This window comes from Stegodyphus dumicola, chromosome 5 (assembly GCF_044657685.1).
Source record: "Stegodyphus dumicola isolate Sdum_Otavi_A_Nest chromosome 5, ASM4465768v1".
In the NCBI taxonomy this organism is placed as follows: domain Eukaryota; kingdom Metazoa; phylum Arthropoda; class Arachnida; order Araneae; family Eresidae; genus Stegodyphus; species Stegodyphus dumicola.
Window position 1 is genome coordinate 16,891,662 of NC_140772.1, and position 26,627 is coordinate 16,918,288.

The window sequence follows — 26,627 nt, forward strand, 5'->3', positions numbered from 1 at the left end:
TATTTGCTAACATGCAAGATGTACCCTTTTTATTAAAGGTACTTAGAAACTCTCATTAACATAGCAGGAAGCTTACTGAAGCACAGATTGCTTGATGTAACAATGGTTACGCTCCACCCGATACTACTACAGCCACGCCACATCAGAAGTTAGTTTCCGAATTGCCCTTGCATCTTTTTTCAGATGCCTATTTTTAGCAACATATTTATGACAGGTATCTGAAACAGCTTTGTTTAAGTATTAAGAAGACATGCTTTACTTCATGAAAGCTTGATTCTATTCTTTACAGTATACTGAGATAAATGAATCAACATTTTGGAAAGATTTCCATGAACTATTCCTGCAATCACACATAAATGCAATGATTCCAAAAAAAGTTCACAGAAATTCTTTTAGTTTGTGGCCAAAGTACTGATTCAATTTATATTTTGACTATACTGCTAGAGAAAAGGAACATAGTAATAAGGATTTGCTCATCCTGGAGAGAATTTTCAGAAAAAAATACAGTTGTGGTAGTTAATACTATTTACAAAATAAATCCAAGTAACAGTTTCATAATATAAACATTTTCACCATTCAATCAGTTATTTCAAATATACTATCTACCAATAATTGGACCGTGCAAATGCTGATATCTGTCCTGATACAAGTCATGCCCTCCACCAAAATATCATTTAGGAAACAACATCGGCATTAGTGGCATGCAAGATGTCATGAGTTATACGATTTTGAGAAACATGTAATCGTCAGGTATTCCCAAATTGGCCAATCATTAATGGGCATATCTAGTGAGCTGAATTACCCAAATTTGACAATGGTCTACATGATTCAAAAGTGGAAGATGAGTAGTGAATATCAGAATGTGCTTCGAGTCGGTAGACCCATGTAAGTGGGAGATAGCTACCGATGGATGCTGTCTAAAGAAATTCGCAAGTAGCGCACCCAACCATGGCCCACATACTCCTGGAGTTTCAACAGACAACCAGGAGTGTTGCCTATTTTAAAATCAGACTAAATTCCTTTTATGTATTCTAGGCAAAATAATTATTTTTATTACTACAAAAAAGCTTTGCATATTTTAACTAAATAAGATATAGATCTTTTTTCTAGAAGCAAAAATATTTCAAAATGTATTTTTTCTAGAAAAAAGTCTCTCTCTCTCTTTTTTTTTTCTTCTACAAGAGAAATGCACATGACATTCTACAAATAAGCACAAGGTTTTCCCATAAAACCAATGCCAATCTAAGATTGAAATTTCCCATATTACTTAAATATATGTTGAATTAAGTATTTTTTATCATCAAGCATAACTTAAATTTTATTTCAGACACATGATTACATTTTCTAAAATGTAACAATAAAAATTAACAATGGAAAGTAGTCAAGATATAATAAGTATTGGAAAAATGGTTTCAATTTGACCAATGAATATATGGATGAAAGATGTGAGTCTTTACTCTCTCAATTAAGAATTAACGGATATAAAACTAGATAGCATAACAAATAATTTCAACCAAAAAGTCTAACAAATACTAATTTACTAAACTGGATATTCCAACTTAAATTAATACTGTTGCAGGTGATAAAATTGTGTGGAAAATACCATGCATATGTTGGAAATTTTCTCCAGTTGCACTTTTTAAAGGGAAAAGTAAATAAATAAAGGGAAATACTAAAACAAAATACTGGTACTTAACATATTATCCCACCTATTTCAGTAGAAGTAACCGAATTTCCAGAAAGTGTCAAACTCTGACAACCATGCTGAAAACAATTGTTTCAGTCAAACAAAGCCGACATTTTTGTATGCATTCCATTTTGTTGTATTCTAAGTTCTAATGCTTTTGTACACAAATTGTGATATTCCCCCCCTTAAGTTTTAAAAAATGAACTTGGGGAATTTACCAGCAATGGAAGAAACTGCAGTAATACAGAATTTTGCTGAACATTTTCTGCAGGGAACAATGAAGCAATGCATTTTCCGGACAGATGCTGTTGCCAAAGATTGCATGAGGCCGAGCCTCCACAATTCTCTGATGTTTTTTCAAGTAAAAATAGAACGCTGTGTACTTCGGAAGAAGAATAACAACAACAACAAATTACAGAAAGATTAGAAGATTTTTTAATGAATAACATAATCCTTATTTAATAATTCAAATTTGTATTTTAAATTGCTAAAGTATGTTTTCTTTTCCTATGATGGATGTTGTTTACCAAACTTACTATAAATACCGATAGTTTGGGAATCTTTCTAAAAAAAAAAAAAAAAAAATATCGCAAAAACCACCAACTTGCACATGCTAAGTAACTTTTACATTTTCTTCTGTAAAAAATGGTTGTGATAGTTCATAAGTACCAAAATACTTGTAGCTGATACCTGTTTTTGCTTATTATTTTAAAATTAAGGAAATAAAAAATAATAAATTAACTGTTATTTCAAATATTTTCCAGATGTATAAAAGTAGGTTATACATTAAAAAATGGGCATTTTAGTATTGATATTTTATTCAAAAATTTTCCCCTTAAACTCCATAGCACATTTTCATGCTTATATGCAATTTTGACCTCAATCTTTTATTTATTTTTTTTTAGTACAGTAATTTGCTGTATTGCATACTGTATTCCAACAACATTTATGTACATTTAGAAACTGATAAAGTAAAAATAAACAATAAACTGAGGAAACTCCTTAACCCTTTGACTACAAATTTAAAAAAAATCATCCCGTTTTCTATTCAAATGAACAAAATATGTCATAAATAAGGTAAATTTAGCATTTGGGATTTTTTTGACAAAATGGTTTTCATGCCAAAGGTTGGGATTTATATGTCCCACCATATACATATGTCCCACACATAGTGATCAACTTACTATAAGCACACCTATTATTCTGGAAAATTTTATTATACAAGATAGACTTTACCTCATATGGTACAGGGTAAAGCATTATTTGCATAACCCAGCATTACACAATGGGCAACTTATATTTGTCCTTTTCTCTACGCTCACTTGTGTACAACGAGCACAGCAGGGGGTCTTGATTTTCCAACTATCTGAAGATGATTCTCAACATAGGAGATTATAAATACTTTTTAACCCAGTAATAATTCTTAAACTTTTAGTGGGACATATATGCCCCATTAGTAGTCAAAGGGATCACTAAATAATGAAAAATTAGCAGGTACTGTAAATGCATCAAATACTAAAACAGATTGAAACACTGCATGCAATTGTGTAAGCAAAAAAGTTACCTTCTTGATGTCTGCTTTTTGAATCAATTGGACTTTTTATTTTCTTAACAGGAACATAATCAATTTTTACAGAATGATCTATGTAATAATTATCTGTTAGAGGCTTCTTTACTGTAAAAAAACATTTGAATTAGTTTTAATTTTATGTACGGCAAATTACTAAAAACCAACATTAAAAAAAGAAAAATATTACCTAGTTGTAAAGATGTAATAGAAGCTGTAAGCAGATTTGAAAAATATTCCTGAAATAAAAGCACAAAAAGTTAACAAATCATTGCTGCACATGTAAACATAATCTAAAATACAAATGAAATTACAAATAATTTATTTTCTAAAATGTATAACTTTCAAAAGAAGTAAAAAAAAATTCATTTTCTTTCATTCACCAGAAAGGTATTACTTTAGATCTTCTGTAAAAATAGATAAATTGCTACACAATTAAGTTATAAAATGATAAATTCATGCTAGATAAAAAAAAAAAAAAAATCAAATGTATCAAATTCACTTCTGCGACATCCACATTTCGGGGAATATTGATACTTTTTCTTTTTCAGTATATTCTTAAAAATATTTCAATTAAAAAAACTGTCCCCGTCTTCCTGGCCTTGGTGAGAAAGTGAATTTGGCACATTTCTGCATTTGCAAGAAATAAATGATTAACAATTTAGATTGTGGTTTTTCATAATGACACTGTGTCAGTATAATGGTTATTCACTGTAAAATACTCATTATGTGCATGTGCGAGAATTAAATTATTAATGATATAACTGGTTTTTTATAATTGCATATTGTGTCAATATACTGCACAAGCTTTTCATTGCAAAATGCTCATTTTGCTTCATATTATTTTAAATAAATCATTCATATAATTAATTATATTAAATGCAAAAATTAATACTATATATATTAAATGCATTTTGTTTGCTATTATTTAATATAAATTGTGAACAAAATTGTATAAATTACTTCTCTTCCTACATAAATATATCTGAAATAGCTTGTGCAGTATAGATACTGAATGAATTGCCTGTTTATCATTTACTACAGTTAGTTTTGTTTTTGTGAATATTTATATTTGGCAACTAATTGCACTTTCTTGAGCTCGAACGACAAGTACCCTCCAACAAAAAAAAAAAAAAAAAAAAAAAAAACATTCAAAATACTGATCAAAAACAAAAAATTGTCAAGTAAAATACTATCACTGCAAAATTGCAACAACCTTTTTACAAACTTAATAGAATAAAATATTTTAATCAGGTCTCAGCAACCTACTACCACGGGTTATTGAGTCACCCACTTCAGAATTTCAAGTGACCCACTTTTGTTCCAGAAATAAAGTATAATAAATAAAAATAAATTACGATACATAAATGTGAAACAAGCACTTGTAAAATACATAAAGAAATAAAGCAAAAATAAATAATAATAATGACATTTTGGTTTGATTACAAATTTTGACTAAAGAATAAACATTTTTATTTTTTAAAATTAAAAAATGCAATATAACTTCAGGGACAAATCGATAAAATTGGCAACACCAATCCAAAATTCATAATTTTAAAGAACTGGTTTTGTCATTTTGTCTGTGTTTAGTTCAACTTACAAATGTGAGCAAGTATTTTTGCACATGAAATTTATTTTAAGTAAGAACAACAGAAGCTCAACTACTGAAAATTCAGATGCTTGTATTCATCTTAAGAGAACTAACTATAAGCCTAACTTGATAAAGTGACATCATAAGTTCTGCATCAGAGAAGCCATTGATGTTGAAGAGAATAAATAGTAAAGTTCATTCAGTTAATGATTGTTTTTATTATAATTATAATTACAATTTTAATTTTTATGTTTGAGGTTTAGAGTGTATTGTAACTATTTTTTTCAAAAAAATTTATCTCGCTAAAAAAGACTGTTTTAAAATGAGAATACCATTGACCCAAAATGTTATCTTAACCGTTTGACTGCTAAACGGTGCAAAAGCGCTGCGTTCATTTGTCTCGAAAACTGTGATGCAGCACTTCAGTGTGTCTTTGTTGCTCCGTGGGTGTGAACATAGTCAGTCTGACCTCACACATACTTTGTCACATGAGTGCATTCTAAAATAAGTAACTGCGTCGCGGTTTTCGAGACAAATGAACGTAGCGCTTTTGCGCTGCGTAGTAGTCAAACGGTTAATACACACATTTAAAATGATTTTGATCTACGGTCAAAAAAGGCTGCAAGCGCCAGACTTAGATTAACATAGAAAATCACCTAGGAAAGGCTTACTGTGAATTATATTGTTAAGAGCTATGAATACATAGATATCTCTAAACAATCACTCCAGATAAACAGGAAGACACTGACAATTTATTGACAAAGATTACAGTGCATTGAAAAAATTAACAGCTTAAATAATTCAAAGGGTATTAGATAAAAGATCCTTATCACACAAGAACTACTGTAAACTCCCAACACCACTCACAGAGCAAACTTTAAAGTACAATGTAACTGAATTCTCTTTGCACTACAGTCTCTCAGATTTGAGTTAACAGCTGACTCTTCCTGGTTCTCAGAGCCATATTTATATGGTGTTGCACATGTTTCTGGATGTTTTCAGGAAAATCAGCATTCAAAAATGCATTTTCCTAAAACTTTAGAAAATCGTCAAGCAGGAAAGAAATCATCACTAACCATTGCCACGGCTCATCAGGAGTGTTTTAGTCGATATCTTACACTTTAGTTGAATAAAATAATTTAAAGGTAATTGTATTCAGAGCTAAAATATCTACAATATTATATAAAACATATGGATACAAACTCAATCATACACACACACACAACTATTTTATATTTAATAATACAATAACTTGTAAACAATAAAATTTTTAGTACACATAGTGATTAAGAGGGATGATAATGGATCACATTCATATTTCTACCGCCTAAGGTAGAAAAATGGAATTCAAACTTCATAACCAAACAAAGTTACCTTGATTAATTTCCTGTGTACTAAAAAAAAAAAAAAAAAAAAAAAAAAAAAAAAAAAAAAAAAAGACTTCTCTTAACAAATCCTCTACAAAGGCCCGTCTTTCCAAAGATATACAGTCTTTGTTTATTTTCCCTTAATTAACTTATTCAGATTCACATATCTGTCAGCAAGCATCATAAACACACATATTTCTTAATAAAGTTATGTGTATTTAATTCTATGAGAAGATTAGTTTCGGTAATCAAAATCAAAAAGTTTTGATTACTAGTTTTGGTAAATACCTTCCATTTTAAACTATGTTTCTTTTACTTATTAATTGAAAATTCAAATTGATATATAAAATATTTAACAAAGGATTAGTCAATAATGTATGTTGCTATTACAAGCTGTAGTACATGCAGAAATTAAGCAAGATGATTCCAGATGGAGCATACTAATAATTTTCTTATATGCAATTATCCCTTTCCATTAATTTAAAAACTTACCAGCCAAAATGGTGAACCATTTTAGATAGCAAGTTTTGGATGAGGAGAAATCCTTTATCCAAAATGTGACTGCCATTTACTGCAATTTTCAATTTGCAGTTTTCCTAGGCTGTTTAATTGAAAATATGAGGGCAGTTATTTTCCTAAACATGTAACTGTAATTACCTACTGCAATTATAGTCACAATCACATTGTAATTGTAATTAGATTATACAATTACTTTGTAATTATTATTACAATATGATTGTAGTTACACTGTTATTAGATTTCAAAATTAATATGTAATTGTAATTTGACTGTGTAATTACTTTGTAATCAGAATTATAATCTCACGTTTATGTGACCAACATTGCTACAGGAAGTTAAAATATTTCCTTAAATTCTTCTATTAAATGACTAGTAGCTTGAATTTGATAGCAGTTAGTTTTGCGCATTCAGTTTAATCTTTTAGTTAGGTTGGAATGTGCATTTGATTAATGGAACTTTGCATGATACTTGTTATAGGAGAATATGAACAATTTCCTCTCCTTTCGTAAGACTGCAGCCTGTCACATATACTGGCAGTTTTGAACAGTGCACTTCTTCCGCTAAGCTGCAGTTGAAAAGTTCTTTCAAATGTGTATTATCCTTAGGAAAATTTGAAATTTCTATGTAGCACTTCTTCCAATTTTTAACTGTACCACTATTGATGAAATCTGTTTACAGAGTAGTAATATTATTATCAGCAGTTATCTTGTAACAACTAACTTGTTCCATTTCCATTCATTCTAAACACTGGGATTTTTTCATTAGAGGAGCAGAGTTCATTATTTTTTATTCTAAGCAAAATCCATATTTCTTTAAAAAATCCAAAGATGCATGAAATCTGCTATATAAAACAAATACCATGTGTACTCACAAATCAAAATACAAACTTATGTGCCCACTCATTTTTCCATGCACTAATATTTTCCCTCCATTCACAGTCTGTAGAGTAAAAAATGAAGCAGCAGTAAAAAATGAAGCATATACAGCAGGTTTCTATGTACGTTTTATTCCAGTATACTCCATTTGCCAGACTACATCTGCTGTTTATTTCTACTTCAACTTAGAATCCATGCTTTCTTTCATGAAGATTTGATGATACTAGCTGTAGAAAGTTTTCTGCTTTCATAAAATGTTTACTCCTTAGTCTTTTATGTGCAAGGTCACTGTCTTCATACAAGTCCTCCCTGCAACAGCTCAAGCATCTTAATTTAGTTTGTGGTTGTTTGATTCTTTACTTTGTCTACTTTCTCCAGTCTTTTCCTCACTTCTATCACCACTCTAAGCAAGCAGTCAGTTATCTGCACTGTTGACACCCCTTACATCACAAAAGTCTCTTCTGCTGACTTCTCGTGCAACCTTCACTTTCATGGCATACACACACAATTTTCAGATCTTTTTTGTCCATTAGTTAGAGTGCATGTTGTATATCATGGTGCTTAATAATGTTGACTAAATACTTGAGAAGTAATGTGTCTTTCATTTCCTAACTACTATCCAAAAATGCCAGCTGAGTTAATTTTTCAACATCAGCCACTAGTTCTTGAAGGGTCTCTTCTAATTTAGATTTTCAGGTCTTAAGCTGCAGTTGATGGTAATCCTTGAGAAAGTTTTACCCCAATGGGAAAATTATGTGGTAATTCTAAAGCCTTAACTAAAGTATTAATATTTGAATGTTTTTCATCAGCAGGATGTCTGCAGCTCATCTCATAAAGAAGCAGCCACATTTAAGGCTTTGATGATGGAGTTTCACTAACTTGCTTATGAAATCATTTCAAACTGGTTTGCGATGGTGAGAGTTTGATTTCTGAATGAGATGACTGAACCAGAATGTTACAGCAGGATGAGCTAGTGCATAGATCATACAACTCTGAGACGAGGTTGTTGTTTACAGATGAAGCTGGTTCATGAATTTCTTTTCTAATCTTTAAATTTCTCTCCAGAGTCTGTCATTAATAGAAGATATATTTTCATTGAAATGGGCGATTTCTTAATTTACAGTCTTTAGCTTTTTCTAAAGCTTTTCTTTTATGGTGGCTGCTTTCTCGTTCACAGCAGTCACAATTTCTCCTTTAACAGAAGCAATGCTTTCTTTCATTTCAGTGGTATTTATTGCTATTATGTTCTCCATGTCAGAAAGGGCCAATGATGAACTGTCTTTCATTTCAACAGCATTCCTTGCTACTTCTTTCCTATTTAGCACCAATTATTTCCATAATTTTTATCTGCTCTTTAGTCTGCTACCCTGATTGATGTATATATACTGGTTAGCGATGCTAGCTGTGGTAGTGTTGGGTCTGGGTTCAAATCCCGGAGAAGGAATGAATGCTGGTAAATATATAGCATCTGTGCAACATTGGAGCACTTACAATACTTTTAAACTGGATGTCTTCTCCAGTAGTTTGGTGGTAGATCCACAGATTGGATTGAAAATGCCAGTTGTTACAACAGCTTTATATCTTTTAAGTTCAATCTATCTATCAATGCCCACCATTACATCTTGTTTCCACGCATCCCCTGAGACCATTTTACCTATCCCTAGGTGAATTCCTACCCCAGGTTGAGTACGCTACTCTAGATGAGCTGGAAGAAACCGACAATTTATTACAAACAAATATGGTGCATAGTAAAAGTTAATAGTTGTAAACAGCTCAAGAAAAACCTGGTTATTATGTAAATTCCCATCAGTACATGAAAAAAATCATTCACAAAGTAAATTCTAAAGCACAGTTTGGCTAATTGTCTTAGCATACAATATCTAGACTTGAGTAACCATTGACTCTTCTTGACTCTTGGAACAATTTTATATGGTGCTGCACTGACTTCTGGAAGTTCTGAAAAATTGGGCCTAGGACTTTGAATGAAAATGTGTTCTCTCAAAAGTTCTAGGCATCCAAGTCAGCAAAAAACTGCCAAAATTTATTAGCCCATGTGAAGCATTTTTTTCCATATTTCTCTTTCTTGTTGAACTGTTTTAACAATTTAAACATCACTGGATTCATATTTTAAATAACTACAATAAAAGCAATAACATTTATATACAAATCATGTGGCCAAAATTCCAATTGCACATAAAATATATACTAAATCAACTAATCTAAATGCAAAAATATAACAAATGAATACATAAAACAAAATACCAATGAATTACAAAAACAAGCGTGCAGAGAAATGAATTTAAATATTTACAGAAATTTACAGTAATATCTAATAAAAAAATCAAACAAAAAGATTTTATTCTAATCACAATTTTTTTCCATCAAAAAATAATAATGTATTATATATTTGTGGGGAAAAAATACCTACAATGCCTGGTGGTCCATGCATATACATGTTCTGAATTCCAAATGTCTCATTTGTGACAATTATATCTAAAGATGAAATAAAGAAAAATTACACATATACTTTAAATTGTCAAAATGTAGCAATTCATTCAGTAAAAGAAAGATGAATGCAGATCTACCAAAGCCTCACAGAAAATCTCTACTTATTGATATGACCTTTAGAAATATTTAATTTCCGATCAGGAATGATAAATTTATGATTAATACTGATAATATTAGAAAGTCACAAAAAAATCTACTGCAGAAATTGATTGCATTAATATAAATAATAATCCATTCAGTTACTGTTGTCATCATGCTGAAGTTCTTGTAGGACAGTGAGAAGTTCAAATGCTTAATAATGCTGTGCCCACATAGCCAACAAAATACAGTGGTTTTTAATATGAAATAGGAGTCTGCTATTTCAGAGAACTCCTAACCTCTCAATGTAATCACTTGCAATGTTTTTACCTTAGAAAGAATTCAAGGATGGAAATCTTACCAGATTTCCAAATACCAAATTCCAGATTCAAATACCAGATTTCCAAAAATGGAAATCTGGTATAATTGAGCACATTTAGGAAAAAAATGAGAATTGTGTCAAATACGATCTGGCCAAAGACCTTCAGAAAACATTCTGTGATGGTAGAATCATTAAGACTTCATTACCTGCCCCCAACAGGAGAAATTCTCAGTTTAGCATGCCATTTTTTTACAAGGAAATATTGTGGCAGTAAATTATATATCTTGCATTTCTTCACATACATTTTATATGTTACATTATAATACTAATATAAAAAATTCTTTTATTAATCAATTTGCAATCTTTTAGCGAACAAGAGTAAATTGTGTCAATTAAGAATTACACAGAAGAGAAGAACATGCCCTAATAATTTTTTAATCAGTTGTACAGGATGAAGGAATATTATAATGGAGATACAAGATTCTTCTTCTCCTTCAATGGCCAAACAGCCCAGGATGGGCCCTTGCCTTCCTCAGAATCGAATCCCAAGCTCTTCTATCCCTGGCCATGGACATCCAATTGATTATTTTTAAAATTCTTAAGTCTGTTTCCAAACAGTCAAGCCATCTAAGTTTAGGTCTCCCTCTTTTTCGGGTGCCGAATGGTCTGGCCGAGAAGATCTTTATAGTTACTAGATTTTCATCCATTCTGCACAGGTGTCCTGCCCATTTAATTCTCTGAATCCTTATATATTTTACTACGTCTATTTCCTTAAAAGATTTATAGAATTCAGAGTTAGTTCTTCTCCAGATATTGTTACATTTTATGCTACCAAAAATACTTATCAAAATTTCTCAAAAAAGACAGAAATGATACTTTTAGCTTTTTCTGTCATTGCCAAGTCTTAGCAGAGTATGTAAGAATGGGTCTGATTAAGCTTTTGTAAATTAAAATCTTCGTTTTTCTGCTAGTGAAGTTAGACTTCAAGTATCTTTTTAGACTAAAAAAACATCGGTTAGCATCTGCGACTCTACTACGGATCTCAGGCATGATACAAGATTATATACACAATTTAATAACTGTCTTACTAGAATGTTCTTCAATTATTATTCATACAAACATATAACAATAGCCACCTTGTTAGTGCATAGTACTAGAGGAGCTGGCTACCATAGTCTAAGGCCCATGTTTGAATCATGGGTAAAGTATGGATGTTTGTTAAGTATAGTCTTTGAAGTGAAGGAGTACTTAAATATTGTCGAGCTGCAAAGTCCTTCAGAGCGATTGGTGGAAAGGGAAGAGAGGTGGGAGACCTTTGAAGCTGTCCCCTGGGAAATTTTCCTTCAAAACTGTGGCACAAGTGGGTTATCCAGCAGAGAATGCTAAGTGGTAAACACTGCTGTCTTTGAGGTAAAAGAGAGGTATCGAAGAGCGAGTAGGCAGCAAGAATGTGCATGACATGTTTGGATGCCTAAACATTTTTTCAACAAACACTTCAACATTCAGCTGCTTATTTAAAAATTACAGAAATATATCTTTGCAAGCATCAGACCAGACTGAGTGAGTTAATCATTATACATGTAGTCCAAACTGTATGGTGTGTTAAGTTTATGATTTACTGCAAGGAAAGGTATAAAATATAAATAATAAGTTATAAATTACAATTCTTATGCTCTTAACCACTGGCATGCCAAAATAACTTAGATGCATGTGTTATGATTTGCAGATTGGCTTATAATATTCCACATTTAAAGAACTATATCATGCTTTACATACATAAAGAAAATATAATGCTTTAGTTTTAGAGTCTAGATTTGATTTTATTAAATTTTTTTGGGGGGGAAGATGAAATGGATATAGATTGTGCATTTAGGAAAATAAAAAAAAAAAATAATAATTCCACAATTTAGTTTTGTTGACAAAAGTATGTTTTATATTTTACTTTTCAAGGGGAAAATATACAGTGGGTACCGGTTAATATGATCACGTTTGTTCTGACTTTATTTGATGATACAAAGCGGTTGAATTTTATATGTGGTATTGTGCCGCATGCAGGATTTCATTTCAGTTAGGGATACAAGGTTGCATATTTTTTTTTGGGGGGGGATATAAAAATAAAATTTTTAAAAATAGATTTCTAAGATTTAAATAGATTTTTATGAATGAAATGTGCATATACCTGATCCTCACTCTACTTGCATACAGCTCTACTGTTGAGATTAATACTCTTTTTTGATATAATGTTTAATATGTAAATATTTTATATGTTAATATACACTTTTTTAATATAAAATTTTCATTTATTTTTTTCATGGATGACAAAAGCCATCTTAATTCAGAAAAATAATTATTTCAACGTGTTACAAAGATCAATACAATATGTAAGCATATTAAACATTATTTAAATATTTATCCATTTGAATTTTTTGTTTTTGAGTTTCTTGTTACTAACTTTTCAACAGTCATTTCCAAGATACGACATTGCTCATAACTTTCTGTATCTCCACCTTTAAGTTTGAGAATTCTTTCCAAAATTTTTAATGCTTCTCAAGACTCTGCTGCTGCTGGTACCAGCATCGGGATTTTCAACTTCGGATTCACTTTCATTTTCACTAATTTCTTTGTTTTCTCTGTTGACTTTGATGATCTATACATCACTCTTTTCGTAGCAAGTCTGAATATCTTCATCAGTTCCCAAATATTTGAAGAAGGTCGTATCATGCATTTCTTTGTTGTCACCCTTGTCTTCTGTCCCATCTTGAGAGTTTCCAGAAAGTTGCTTTGGATGGAAGCAATCTTTTCTTATCTTAACAATCACTCAATCTTTTCTTAACTTACCCTTTACTTTTTCTCAGTTTTCTGCTAAATTTTTTTTATGTTATGTCGCCCAAAGCCCAGAGACAAGGAGAGGAAAAAATCTGAACCATGTTTTGCAATCTAGCCAGAAAAAGGAATTCTTAGAAGACAAAAGTTATATTTGGTGGTACTCTGATCCAAGAACCACACTATATGTATTACTCCTGGCAAGCTCTCCTTAGGAAGGATATAGCCAGTGATAGGATCTGCCTGTTATCCTAGGTATACTCTTAATAATTAAATTAATTTTTTTAGGTGAGTCAGCTACGGCTATGAACTAGCCAATTGCTTCTCCCGTCATGCTTCTCTAGCTATAATTTTAGCACAAAGTGCTACCACACATATAAACATTAAATTCTTATTTTTATTATTATTGTAGGATAATTTTAAATCATTATTCACTAAATTTCTAAGTAACTTGAACATACAAGTTACTAGTCTTAATGAGAATTTTTGCTTATTAGCCCAAAGGGCATTAGCCCAGCAGGGTTAATAATTCCATTTTGGCATTTTGTGTCGAATCACTATAAATGGCATATCACTTTTTAAATTGTTGCCACCAAATGTTAGAGCCCTGCATTATATTTGAATAAATGAAATAATGAAGAATCTGTTAGTAGTTACGCTGATTTATTTGTGGGAATCTGCAAATTTTTATCAAAGTTATTTTGCTGTTGTACTATTTTGCCACTTTTCTAAGTTTATTAATTTCTAAAGTCAATTTTACATTGCTTTACAAAAGGAAAATGTGGATTGTTTTATAATGTGTAAATAATTAATTTTAATTTCATGGATGTGTGAGAAAAAAATTTTTTTTTCCTATAGAGTAAACAGTTTTTATAAGACTTTCAAGAGAAGGACCATGCAAATTACATTATTAAATAAAAGCAAGGTTTCCAAGAGGAGTGAACTTTAGCATTTATTTCTTGATAAAATTAGGACAGGCCTTTATAGCATTTCTATAGAAAAATAAACTTGCAAATCTTAAAAACTGTACTGAAAACTTCAATAGAACTTTAAAATTTATATTTATTGGACAAAAATATTATGTACAAAATTTAGATCAGCATTGCATTGTATGATATTTTATCAAAATTATGTTTCCCTTGTTTTACTAACACTTTAATGCTTCTAAGACTTTTCTATCCCCAAATCTTTTTCTCTTTGAAGTAGGAGGGATATGTAAGATATAAAATATGAAAGAAAACGATTAAATTGGCAATAGCTCATTTTTATTCCCCATTTTGCTTTTCTCTTCTAAAAGTAGAAATTGTTTTTTATATTATTTATAATAATTTTATTTGACTGCATCTTTGAAAATTAATCTGTTTAATGTTTTCTTATGTAATTATGCTGCAATATAGATGGGTCTCATCCAATCAGATTAAAGAAACTTTTTACTATGAATATTGCTGCTACTATTGTGCAGCCTTTTTTCTACTCTGCTCACTGCTGGTTAAATGTGTCATTTAGCATGTGCTAACTATTGTACATTGTTCTGAAAATGTAAGCTGCACAGAATTGCGAGGTGCACAATGCACTCATAATTTTGAGGTCTTGTAAGAAGGGCTAAAGTGCAGAATCGCCCACTTATTTGATTGGCGCTTTTTACAAGAGTAAGAAGAATTGGGGTTTTGTCAATTTTCTTTGACTTTTTAAGTGAAAATACTGTACATGGATAAAGTCAAGTGGGTGTGCAATGCCATTTTTGTGCAATTCTGGCATTTTTTTTAAAGTGAAAACAGGTCGATGTGTACATGGATACCGAGTATGTGCAATTCGTAAAAACGCGCCAAGCAGTGGACGATTCTGCACTTTCCCCGTAAGAAGTAGTTATCAAGAAATAAATTGTCTTCCCATCTTCTAGGTTTACTTTGCTATGCAATCTCAAGAAACTACGCTATAAAGCCTCTTCAAGTTATTACAACACAAAGAACCATCACCAATCCACTGCAGCTTTCCAAAATCATCCCATTACATATACAATATTTAACATAGAGTACTATTTAAAAAATCAAAACAGAAATTAAATCTTACCAGATAAACCACTTAGGTTTTCCCATCTTTTTTCTGTTATAAAAATATGTTTGATTTGAGATATATTTATGCTAAAAAAAATAAAACAGATATATAATAACAGAGATATATCAATTTAACCCCTTAACTGCCGCGGGCGTATATATACGCCTTGCTCAGCCGATGCGTTAACTGCCCCAGATGTGCCCAGATGCGCAGCCGATGCGTTAACTTTGCGAATAATTTTAGGTGTAGCAGCGCAAAGCAAATGATAGCAGTTTGGAAGGACGTATATATACGCCTGGGGCAGTTAACGCATCGGCTGAGCAAGGCGTATATATACGCCCGCGGCAGTTAAGGGGTTAAAAGCAAATATCAAAATAACTATATAAATATTAGATAGCTTAAAATTATTACTTATGAATTTGACTTAAACTGAATATCACAATTAATGGATATCTGATGTTTATCATATATGCAATATGCATTTTTCACAAATTAAAATAAATAACATCTTCAGCTTAAAACAATCGTTTATAACTATTTTAAATTTGAACAAATTTAATAAAAGATTTTTCATTAGCAAAGAATCCACATGCAAAGTGTAATGCTTAACTGCACTCATGTCCATAAATTAAGGATAATTTGGAGTCACGCGAAATCAAACTCTAAAATAAATATATCACCTGTAAAATCCCTACACACATCTTCAAGAATCATATGCAAATTTCAGGAAGTAACCAGATGACACCGATGGTACGTCACAATGAAGAGAGTGTAAGAGAGTGATATATAAGGAATACAGGCAAAGAAGTAAAATTGTTCGCAGGCGCTTTATAAGCATTTCAGTGCAATAACCGAATAGTTATGACACAAAGGACGCATTTGAATGATTTTTTACGTGGTAGAATTATCGGCCGTCTGGAATGTGGGCGTACTCAACTGGAAGTATCAGATGAACTTGGAATTGCCCAGAGTGTCATCTCCAGGTTTTGGGAACGATTCCAAGATGATGCTAATGTGAGTAGACATTACAGCACAGGTCGCCCCAGAGTTACAATGCCGAATGAGGACCGGTATTTGGCAGTTACTGCCAAAAGCAACAGGCGGAGCACAGCCTCAGACCTGTCTCGTCAGCTCTCTTCAGCCACTGTTACGCCAATTTCAAGGCAGACCGTGTACAGACGCTTAGGACAGATTGGTCTATATGCTCGTAGACCTGCCAGATGCGTTCCACTTACTGCAACTCACTGTCGCCTGCGGTTAGCCTGGACTAGAGAGCATGCATTGTGGACACCACAACAGTGGGCTTGTGTGATGTTTTCTTAAACCACACTGACACGTCCCCAAGATTCCATATCGTGTCAGTGTGGTTTAAGATATATTGGCTAAACAAAAAGAGCGTTGAAGTTTCGTATCAAGGAATATGAATCTTATGTCAGAAAAGGCGAAATTAACAAGTCTTCAATTGCGTATCATAGTTGGACTTTTAACCATAATTTTGATTTTGGGTCTGCAAAAATTATCCAAAAGGCTTCTTCCATAGGTGAATTGGATTTTCTTGAGGCTTTTCACATTCACAAAGATTTAGCAGGTTTAGTTCATGATTTGAAGTCCAATCCTAATGCCTTTAAAATTCTACTATCTTAACTCACTTATTTTTGCCGATAGATGGCGTTACCTCCTCGCATTTGGTACTACCAGAGGGTATCAAATTCCATTCAGTGGTTGCTTTCCATTATTTGAAGTTCAGATTTTGAGCGTAAGGTGCATTTGCCCCTCGCTCCCTATTTTAACTTCACTAATTTTTTCTTGTCCTTTATGCTTGATCAGATAGCCTGGCTCAGTAAAAGTAGGCGGCCAGTGAAACTTTGATTAAAAATCTAGTTATAACCACGTGCAGTGCTGATAAGGACCACGTGTTTCTGTGACTCCTTTATTTTCTTCTTTCTAAGTATTTCTTTCTCCTGATGAGGAGGGACCTTTAGCTGCCCTCGAAATCGATTGAGTGTTTCATTATACCTACGCTAAATACAAGGTTGTTTTTACGATTTTGATCATGTAATATTGGTTTTTTGTAAATAGGTTTTTTTTTTTTTTTTTTTTTTGTAATTTGCTCCAGGGAGAAAAAAATCGCTAATTTTTTTAATAATATCAAACATATAGCATCTTTTTTTGCTCTTTACCTTTTGTTTAATAAATAAGCTTTACAAATAAGTCAAATTTGTTTTGCTTCTAACTCTTCCTTTGCCTGATTTTCCATTATCCTTAATTTATGGACATGAGTGTATAATCCTTAACTATTACATACAAAAATAATTATTCCAATAGAAACATTTTTCAACATAATTCATACTCTATTTTTTACAGCTAATGAAATTCAATTAAATAAGCCATATACTCAAATATAAATTAAATTTGAATTACTAGACTAGACGATGAGTTGTAAATCTTTCACATATGCATTATTTGCAATAAATATATCTATTCTCCTTGGGGAAAAAAAGATCATAGATATCATCAATTTCACATTCTTTCTAAATTCAAGAAAAGCAAATTAATATTAATAATAACAAGAAGACAAAAAATGAATGTATGATAAGAATGCTAAAGAATAACTTTAAACAGACTTCACTCAAAGTTATATATAAGGTACTTTATTATTATCGCAGCCATCTTGGTAGAAGTCGCCCATTATCAGAAGTCACCAAACTGTAGCACCCATATGCGTAACAATTCTTCACTTAACCATATTGAGAACTATAAGTTTGATTAAGCAGCGTCACCATTTTTGTACATGCTGTTTTGATTGTATTAGACACTCTAAAAACCAATTGCAATATTTTTTGTCTCAGCTTAATTTTGAAATATGCGCTTGTGGGATTTGCCTGCAAACGAAGAAAGTTCTGTGAAATTTTCGCAGGAATATAACATTTTGCCACTAAGGCAGGAATGCTCAGATTCGCATTTGATCACGTTGTATTTTGGAAATGCAGCATGGAAAACTGTAATGAACCTGTTACATTCGAAGCTGTAATAAGCTTGAGAATAGTCATATGCCCTTTACTACAACATAAGAATGGAATATCCAGTCCGCACCTCAGTGTTGAGGTATCAACGGAGCCATAGGCTAAGAAAATTAACTAATCAGCCAAAACTATGCTAAAGAAATTTAAATTATAATTTTTAAATACAGTTATTAAGAATTTAATTCCTAGCAAATTTTGAGGTCCGCTAACTGAAAGATGTATTGACCTCGCCAACATCTTTATTTACAAAAATTGAATATTTACAGAGATTAATCATATTTTGACAAACAACATTATATGTAATACATAATCAGTGTACATGAACAATATTGATAGAAAGCGATAGTTTTGTTACAATTCTGATAGAACATGAAAAACATAGATTAAGCTTATAATGGAGAATCAGGATATAAGAATTTCATTTTCAAGCCATAATTATATTATATTATACATAAATTGTATTCTCATTAGAGTACAAGAATTCCATAAATTTGGAGAGCAGTTGGCGACCTTTATCAATTAAAATTAATTTACATAATAGGTCGAGATTCAAAGAGTGAGGAAAAAGTTCTTTTCTTTTTCTGTCCAAACTCGGACATTGAAGAATCATGTGTAGTGCATCCACTGCTACTTGTCCAAATGTACAGCGGCTAGGTGGCATCTTGAGTTTAAATCTGTTGAAGTAGCTAGGGAAGGCTCCATGGTTTGAAAGCAATTGATTCAGAAAGAAATCGTTAAAGTGTCTTTTTTCGGAGATTCTAGGAAGAATCTTGAATGTTGATCTGCCCGTATCTTCTTCTTGCCATCGAAGTTGCCACAGAGTGAGAGCTTTTTCTTTAGCTTGCCTTACTATGAAACTCAGAGGAAGTTTGCATTCTATGTGCACTTCAGAGGAGATACCTTTTTTGGCGAGTTCGTCTGCTTTTTCATTACCTCTGTAATGTAGTTTACAGAGGCCTCTTATCCAATGTAGTTTAGCTTTAGTTTGGAAGACGAGCTTTTTAACTTCCATAATTTCTTGGTTCAGGATGTCGAATTTTTTCAATGATTTCAAAACAGCTTGACTATCAGTATAGATGTGGGCTGTATGCTTATTTGTTATTAGCCAATTAAGGGCTAATTTCAATGCTTGAGTTTCAGCTTGATATACTGAGCAGTTAGGGTTTAGTTGAAAAGCAAATTCAGCTTTCAATGTGCCGTTCCAATAGACACAAAAACCCGCTCCTGTGCCATCTTCAGATTTGGAGCTGTCCGTGAATAATTCGTAATTTCTATTTATTGGTAAGTGATCATCCCATTCATATGTCTTTATTAATGCAGGATGTATGGACCATTTATACTTGGGAAAATCAAGGGTTTCTTTTGTGAAGTGAAGATTTTCAAATGTAAAATCTGACCAGCCTCTTTTGGTTCTTTGAATAGCACTTTCTTGATCCAGTTTAATATCTAGTGGGATCAGACCGGCTAAAATTTGTAGAGCAGAAGTCGGAACAGTTTTATAACATTTTGTCATGGCTAGTAGGGCAACTCTTTGTATAGTATTCGCTTTATTTCGCATTTTAAAGTTGGTGGGAATCACCAGGCTGCACAGGCGTATACTGCTGTTCTTTCTATAGCTCGTTTGTAAAGTTCTTTCATAACTGCTTTAGAGAGGCCAGGAAATTTCATAAGTCGATTAATAATCTTACATACTTTTGTTTTTATGTAATCTAGATGGGGAAGCCAAGTAAGGCATTCATCTATTATTATGCCTAAGTAGTTAATTTGTTTGCACCTTTTAATGGGGGTGCCGTTCAGCTTTATTGTGGGGGCTGAGTATGCTGCACCCCTCTTTTTAACAGCGATAAACATTGAGCTAGATTTCTCCGGGGAGAAATTAAGTTTGCTGTTCTTCGCCCATTCAGTTATCAGTGTTAGGGCGTTATTGGCTCTGGTATAGATTTGTTGGTGGGTAGCTCCTGAGACTATGGATAGTACATCGTCTGCATAGGCTTGTATTTGTACTCCCTCTCCATAGTCTATTTGGAGTGCAGTATTCATCACAATATTCCAAAAAAATGGTCAGGAGTTTGAACCTTGGACACAGCCTTTTTCTTGAGAATGAGAAAGAGAAGTGTTGTTGACTTCATAGATAATTTTTCTATTTTCCAACATTGATTCAATTACTTTATATAGGTTGATAGGACATAAAAGATTTCTCAATTCTTGCAGAAGAAAAGGCCACCAAATATTATTAAAAGCGCTTTTAATATCAAGAGATATAATGTTCGTATAGCAGTTATTTTTCCGGTTGTTTTCAACTGCGTCAATTATGTCTTTTATGGCGTCTGTGGAACAGACTCCAGCCGTGAAGCCGTACTGTTTATTACTGAGTTTGTTGTTTGAAAATAGGTAATAGTTTAGCCTATTAGTAATTAGCTTGTCATAAACTTTACTCCATGTATTTAGTAGACATATTGGTCTGTATGCTTCTGGAAGTTCCAAATTTTTGCCTTCTTTAGAAAAGAGAACAAGTTTAGCGGTTTTCCAGCAATCTGGAAAAATACCTCTTCTAAGGAGTTCATTAAATAGTACCGTGTGTACTATTGGGTTGGCGTAGAATACTTCTAAGATTATTTCTTTAGGAAGGTTGTCCAATCCAGGAGCTTTACCTGAATTAAGTGACTTAATCGTGAATTCAACTTCCTGTTTGGTGAACGGAAGGTCTCGCTTAGCACCATATCGAGTCTTAATTTGAGTTCTTATATGTCTATGTTCTATTGAATCTGTGCTCTGGTCATCAGCTGGGAAGTGGTGCGCCGGCAACAATTTAAGAGTCTCATCAATGGTCTCAGTCTTTGAATTGTCAGGTTTAAGAAGCGCTTTAATTTGAAAAGGTAGGGAGATATTTCCTTTTGCCAAATCATAATGAATGCCAAATGGAGATTTTGGATCTATGCTTTCTAAGTAATTTTTCCAACATGTTCTTTTGGAACGAAGAATTTCTCGCTTGTATTTGGCTAAGTCTTTCTTGTAAATAGTCTTATAATAAGCTCTTAGATTATCATCTTGAATACAACGCTGATAGCGTTTTCTTTCTGCTAAAATTCTTTTCCGCATAATATTAAGCGATTGAGTCCACCAAGGGACTCCTTTGTGTTGAACGTTGAGGAATTTTCCCTTTGCTTTTATTGCTTGGTCACAGATATCTTGGATTTTTTGAGTCCAAATAATTATTAAGGCGTTTAAGTCGACTGTATCTTTCACATGTTGAGGATTGATGGCTGAAAAGTAACTACCAAGCTGTTCTTTAAGTGTAAGCCAATCCATCTTATTCAATTTATACTTCCTTCTTATGGATTGTTTTGAGCTTTTATCATAAGAGATTTCAAAAGAAACGTAGCAATGATTGCTGAGCGATGGATCGTCCAAGACTCGCCATTCATGAATTATATTTCCTTGGCATGCTGTTAAATCTATCCAGCTTTTTCCTCTAACAATTGTATGTTGGGGGACCTTGTGGATCATTTTCAATAATAAATTGTCTAGAAATCAGAAATTCTCTGACCATTCTGCCTCTGGGGTCTTCGAATGGAGAATCCCATAGTTCACTTTTAGCATTTAGGTCACCCAGAATGATATTGTCTTTATTGTTTCATAAGTTTCTCTCGACTAAGTCGAGGAGAGAAGTTAAGTCTGTAAGGTCCGTGATTGGTGGGCTATAGCAATTAAATACCGTTAAAGATCTTTGTTCAAATTTCAGTTTTACGATATTCAAAGTTGGAGTGGTCAGCGTGTTAAGAACCATGAGGTTAGGATTTACGACCACAGTGGCCGTTTTTGGAAGTCCGTCAATTGTTGAGATGACTTTAGTTTGTAAAGGAAAACCAACCGGTTTGTTGTCAATGCAGTAAGGTTCTTGCACAAAGACCAAATCATAATCAAAAATATGCACTTTAAGTTGTGCGGTAGCAACATGAGAGCGTGCTAAGTTGATTTGTATTGCTCTTAAATAATTCTTTTGAGGATAATTATCCATAATTTATGCGTTTCTTAAGTTCGTCTAATTCTAAAGTGCGACAAGGGCAATTTTTATCGAAACTTGAATGTCCTTCATCGTATTGTTGCTCATTGTTGGCGTTTCGTTCCGCACAATTAATACATTTGAGAGTTTAGCTATCGCAGTCTTTGTGAGAGTGGCCCACCTCGCCACAATGACCACACGCTTCTTCCGTCTGACATTGCTTTGAGATATGCCTAAATTGGCAGCACTTAAAGCATTGTGTGGGTCTTATATTCTTTGATGCTGAATTGTTCCCAATTAATGCATACCTTTTTAATTTTTTGGAGTTGCTTGAAAATTTCTGGAGTGACCTCGCACACCCAGTGGTTTTTATTCTTTTGTTTAATGGGGAATTTAACCGTTAAACCTTTCCCAACAAGTTCTTCATTTTGAGCCTTTAATGATGTTAATAACTCTTCTTTTGTGATATCCTTCGGGATATCGTAGATAATTATTCTTGGAGACCGTTTTAGTGGTCTGACTATTTGGAGTTCCTCTTTTAATTCTGGTACAGAGCTAATTTCTTTTTCCAAAATCTCGAGATCGGTTTCTTTGTTTGTCTCTATGAGAAGTCCTCCTTTCGAGACTTGTTTGACTCGTTTGACTCCAATGTGGAGTTTAGAGGGATCAATTGACTTTAGTACTTTTTTCTTTATCGAGTCTGTTTTATCCCCATCCTTTGTAGGGTAGAGGATGGTGATAAATTGTTTGTCTGGTCTTTTTCTGGACCTAGAATGATCTCATTTTGGGCGTTTTAAAATTTCGGCGTATGAGTCTTTTACTTGATTATTATTGACTGAGGCTTGAAGTTGGCCTTCTAGTTGGGCCATTTCAACACATTGTTCTGTTAATAAGTTAAACATCAGTTGAAACTGATGTCTAATGTCTGCGGCCACATTTTTATTTAGTCCACTGGCCTTATTTTTAAGAATAGTTTCGAGGTTGGCCACATAGGCCTGACGTTCTTTAAGAATGTCTTTTGGATCCATTATGATTAATCACTAAGATAAGCCAAGAAAATAATGTCCAAATGCCAGGGTAAGACTGACTTGGTACCCTGGGGTTCACACCAAGTCAGTCAGAAGTAGTCGGCTCGTAAGGCTCAGGATTTTGACCCTCTATAAAGAGGGAGCCCCCCGACTACGCCAAGGTACCCGAGCCCTGGGAAAGCACTAGAAATCAAAGACAAAGAATCAGTATTCGTAAATTGCGATTTTTAAGCACTAATTATCATGAAATCGCATTTCTAATCGTATTCCAATCGCTTTCCCCCGGGGGGCCCTTTACTACAACAATCAGATTTATATTCTGCTGCAGTAAAGAATTAACAAGTGTTAAAGTTTGATTATAAGAGTCAGAAATGGCCGGCAATACTGTGGTAGACTGGAATACCATTTGTAAATAGTTTTATAAAAATTTTTTCTGGGATAAATATGAACTAAAATTAAAATATGTACCTAATAACATGTATGATAAGAAATAAATAACTTTCTCTGGAACTACTCTGATATACGCCCTCAAGTCACCAAATGCCAAACTCCACGCTGCCATATAACTATCTAAATGTTTTGTCTAGATTTCAAACTTAAAGCCTAAAATGTCTCCAAAAACGCGGTTTTCGCACATGCAAAAACTACGTTTTGAACACACGATTTAAGCTAAAAATCCAAAACAAAAACAAAAAATTTAGATAGCAAAAACATAAAGTTTCTAACCAAAAATATTTGAGAAGAATCCATGTACACAGCGACATGTTTTAACTTAAAAAAACATCTACGAATGGCACACTGTAGGCAACGAATGAATCTATGAACTATGCACACCCCGCTTTAATAAATTAACATAACAACAATAAATTTCAAAGAATACCATGTACACAGCGTTCTGTTTCAACTTTAAAAAACATCTACGAATTGCACAATCTACACTAAAAACAAATCAAGAAAATAAACTAAAATAAATTTCAGACAATTCAAAAAACAATAATAAAAACAGAAATTCATACAAAAAACAATGAATATAACATTCTACAAAATAAAAACAATAAAATAAGATGCACTTACCATAATTAAAGCTTCTTTTAAAAGCAGAAATATCTTTCCCCTATCTTCTCAGATACAAAGTCCAAAATACATTCGTTAATAAAATTTCGCCAGTCACACAACGTCTGTGAAGAAAACTTCCATGATTTTGCTATATCACATGCCTTCCTACAATTCAAAATTTCAAAAGTAACAATAAAAACTTCCTCCAACGTTAACTTGCTACACGAAAACCAAGATCCAAACCTTAAACTCCGCTGACACCCACATACTTTATTAGCAACAATTTTACTGCAAACCCACACAAGTCTATCAGAAACACCTTTTTTCGTCCGAGTTCTCATATCAGCTCCGTATTTCGGACACGTCAAACTCCGTTTTAAAAGTCCCGACTCCCACAGAAATTCCAAAAATACACTACGATCCCCATAAATACATCCGTGAACAAAAGACTCGTAAACAACTGCAACATCATACCTTTTCATACTAAATTTACTCTGCACACAATCTAAAATACGCTGCTGAAACCTTCCCACCACGTCTATCATCGCAACATAGGCCATTTCAAAAACACACGCGACACGAACCAACTAGCAATTAAACTACTCTACCAAAAGATTTTTCAACGTCGACATGGTTGCCATACAACATGCAGTCGCGCCAAAAACCAGCACAAAACACATATTGCCACATTTGGTGAAATTAGAGTGTTTATCAGAGTTGTACCTATTTATATAACAGCCAGACACACTATCCAGAAAATTCATACTATGGTTCACAAATAAATAAAATCACAAATCCCTACTTCTATTATCCCTAATTCTATTATGCACAGCCATTAAAAATAATACCCACTGTCCCTCAACAGGATGGCCACGATGGAATTTCCTTTTGCCGAACTTCAATTCAACAATTTCCCCATTTTATCTTTTCCCCCTATCTTCTCAGACACAGAGCATGACGCGAACCAGCGAAAGATTTTTCAACATCAACAGGGTTGCCATACAACACGCAATCGCACCAAAAACCAGCGCAGAACACATTTCGCCTCATTTGGTGAAATTAGGGCGTATATCAGAGTTGTACCCTTTCTCTAATTTAAAATTACCATTCTTCTTCAAAAAATCACTAAATTTCGTCACGGTGGTTGTGATAATACCAAAGTACCAAATATAATATCATTATCATATAATATCATTACAAAATTAATACATTTATGATTTGACATCATGATGGCAAAATAATTACCAAATATTAAATTGTGTGCTCAAGTTAAAAACTGTACTGAAAACAGAAAAATTATTCAAATATCATAATAAGTTATTTACCATTTCAAGTTTGAAAGAAATTCTAGGTGTAAAAAAAAGTACTGAACTTACTCATATTCTCTACATAGTCTTCCAACACCTTCACCACAATTGAATAAGTAACTGAAACAAATTAGATGAAAATAATTAGAGATAATAAAATATCAAATTCATATTTTCTGAAACTAAAAAAAATTAACGAGATTGCATAAATGCCTATATATTGAGTGGAATTCCAATTTTGGTAAAAGTATAGTTTAAGGTACCCCTTGGTGAAACTTGGTGATTTTTGGTGGTACATGGATACCGATTTTGTGCAATTCTCTGACTCATTATTTTGGCTTGCGAAGCGGCGATTTTTCTACACAGAGCCAAAATAAAAAGACAAACACTTGCACAAATTCGGTATCCATGTACACATCGACTTATTTTCACTAAAAAAAAAAATCCCCGAACTGCACAAAACTGGCATTGCACATTCTTTTAACTTTATCCATGTACACGTCGACCTATTTTCACTTAAAAAAAATATCCCAGAATTGCACACTCCCTTTACTTTGTCCATGTACACATCGATATATTGGTTGATCTTTACAATATAGTAACTGGTAGTTTGGCGACATTTTGGAGGCGATAAAGGTTACTACCTGGCACTTTGGTAATAATGTGAGCAGTACTCAGTTCCGATTACGCATTATTTTGTGTGAGGGAAATGACAGATCATGGGATATGTCATGTGATATTAATGGAAGAATTACGGTTCTTTAATCGGAAAAGGGGGGAAATCGAGAAAAAATCTGGAAATTTTGTATTTGGCTTTA

The 26,627-nt window shown here is 32.9% G+C and overlaps 1 protein-coding gene across 3 annotated transcripts in view; it reads right to left on the reverse strand.

The window, feature by feature from the left end:
* LOC118197065 (zinc phosphodiesterase ELAC protein 2-like) overlaps positions 1-26,627 on the reverse strand; it is an 86,229-nt gene that overhangs the window by 54,076 nt on the left and 5,526 nt on the right. For 2 of the 3 annotated variants that reach the window (XM_035368543.2, XM_035368542.2), the window contains 5 exons: positions 25,879-25,929; positions 15,408-15,478; positions 10,035-10,099; positions 3,445-3,493; positions 3,252-3,362 (listed from right to left, as the gene is read on the reverse strand). In XM_035368543.2, coding sequence (XP_035224434.1) covers positions 3,252-3,362; positions 3,445-3,493; positions 10,035-10,099; positions 15,408-15,478; positions 25,879-25,929 — 347 coding nt within the window. The remainder of the gene's footprint in view (positions 1-3,251; positions 3,363-3,444; positions 3,494-10,034; positions 10,100-15,407; positions 15,479-25,878; positions 25,930-26,627) is intronic. The other variant, XM_035368544.2, reaches the window with a different exon arrangement.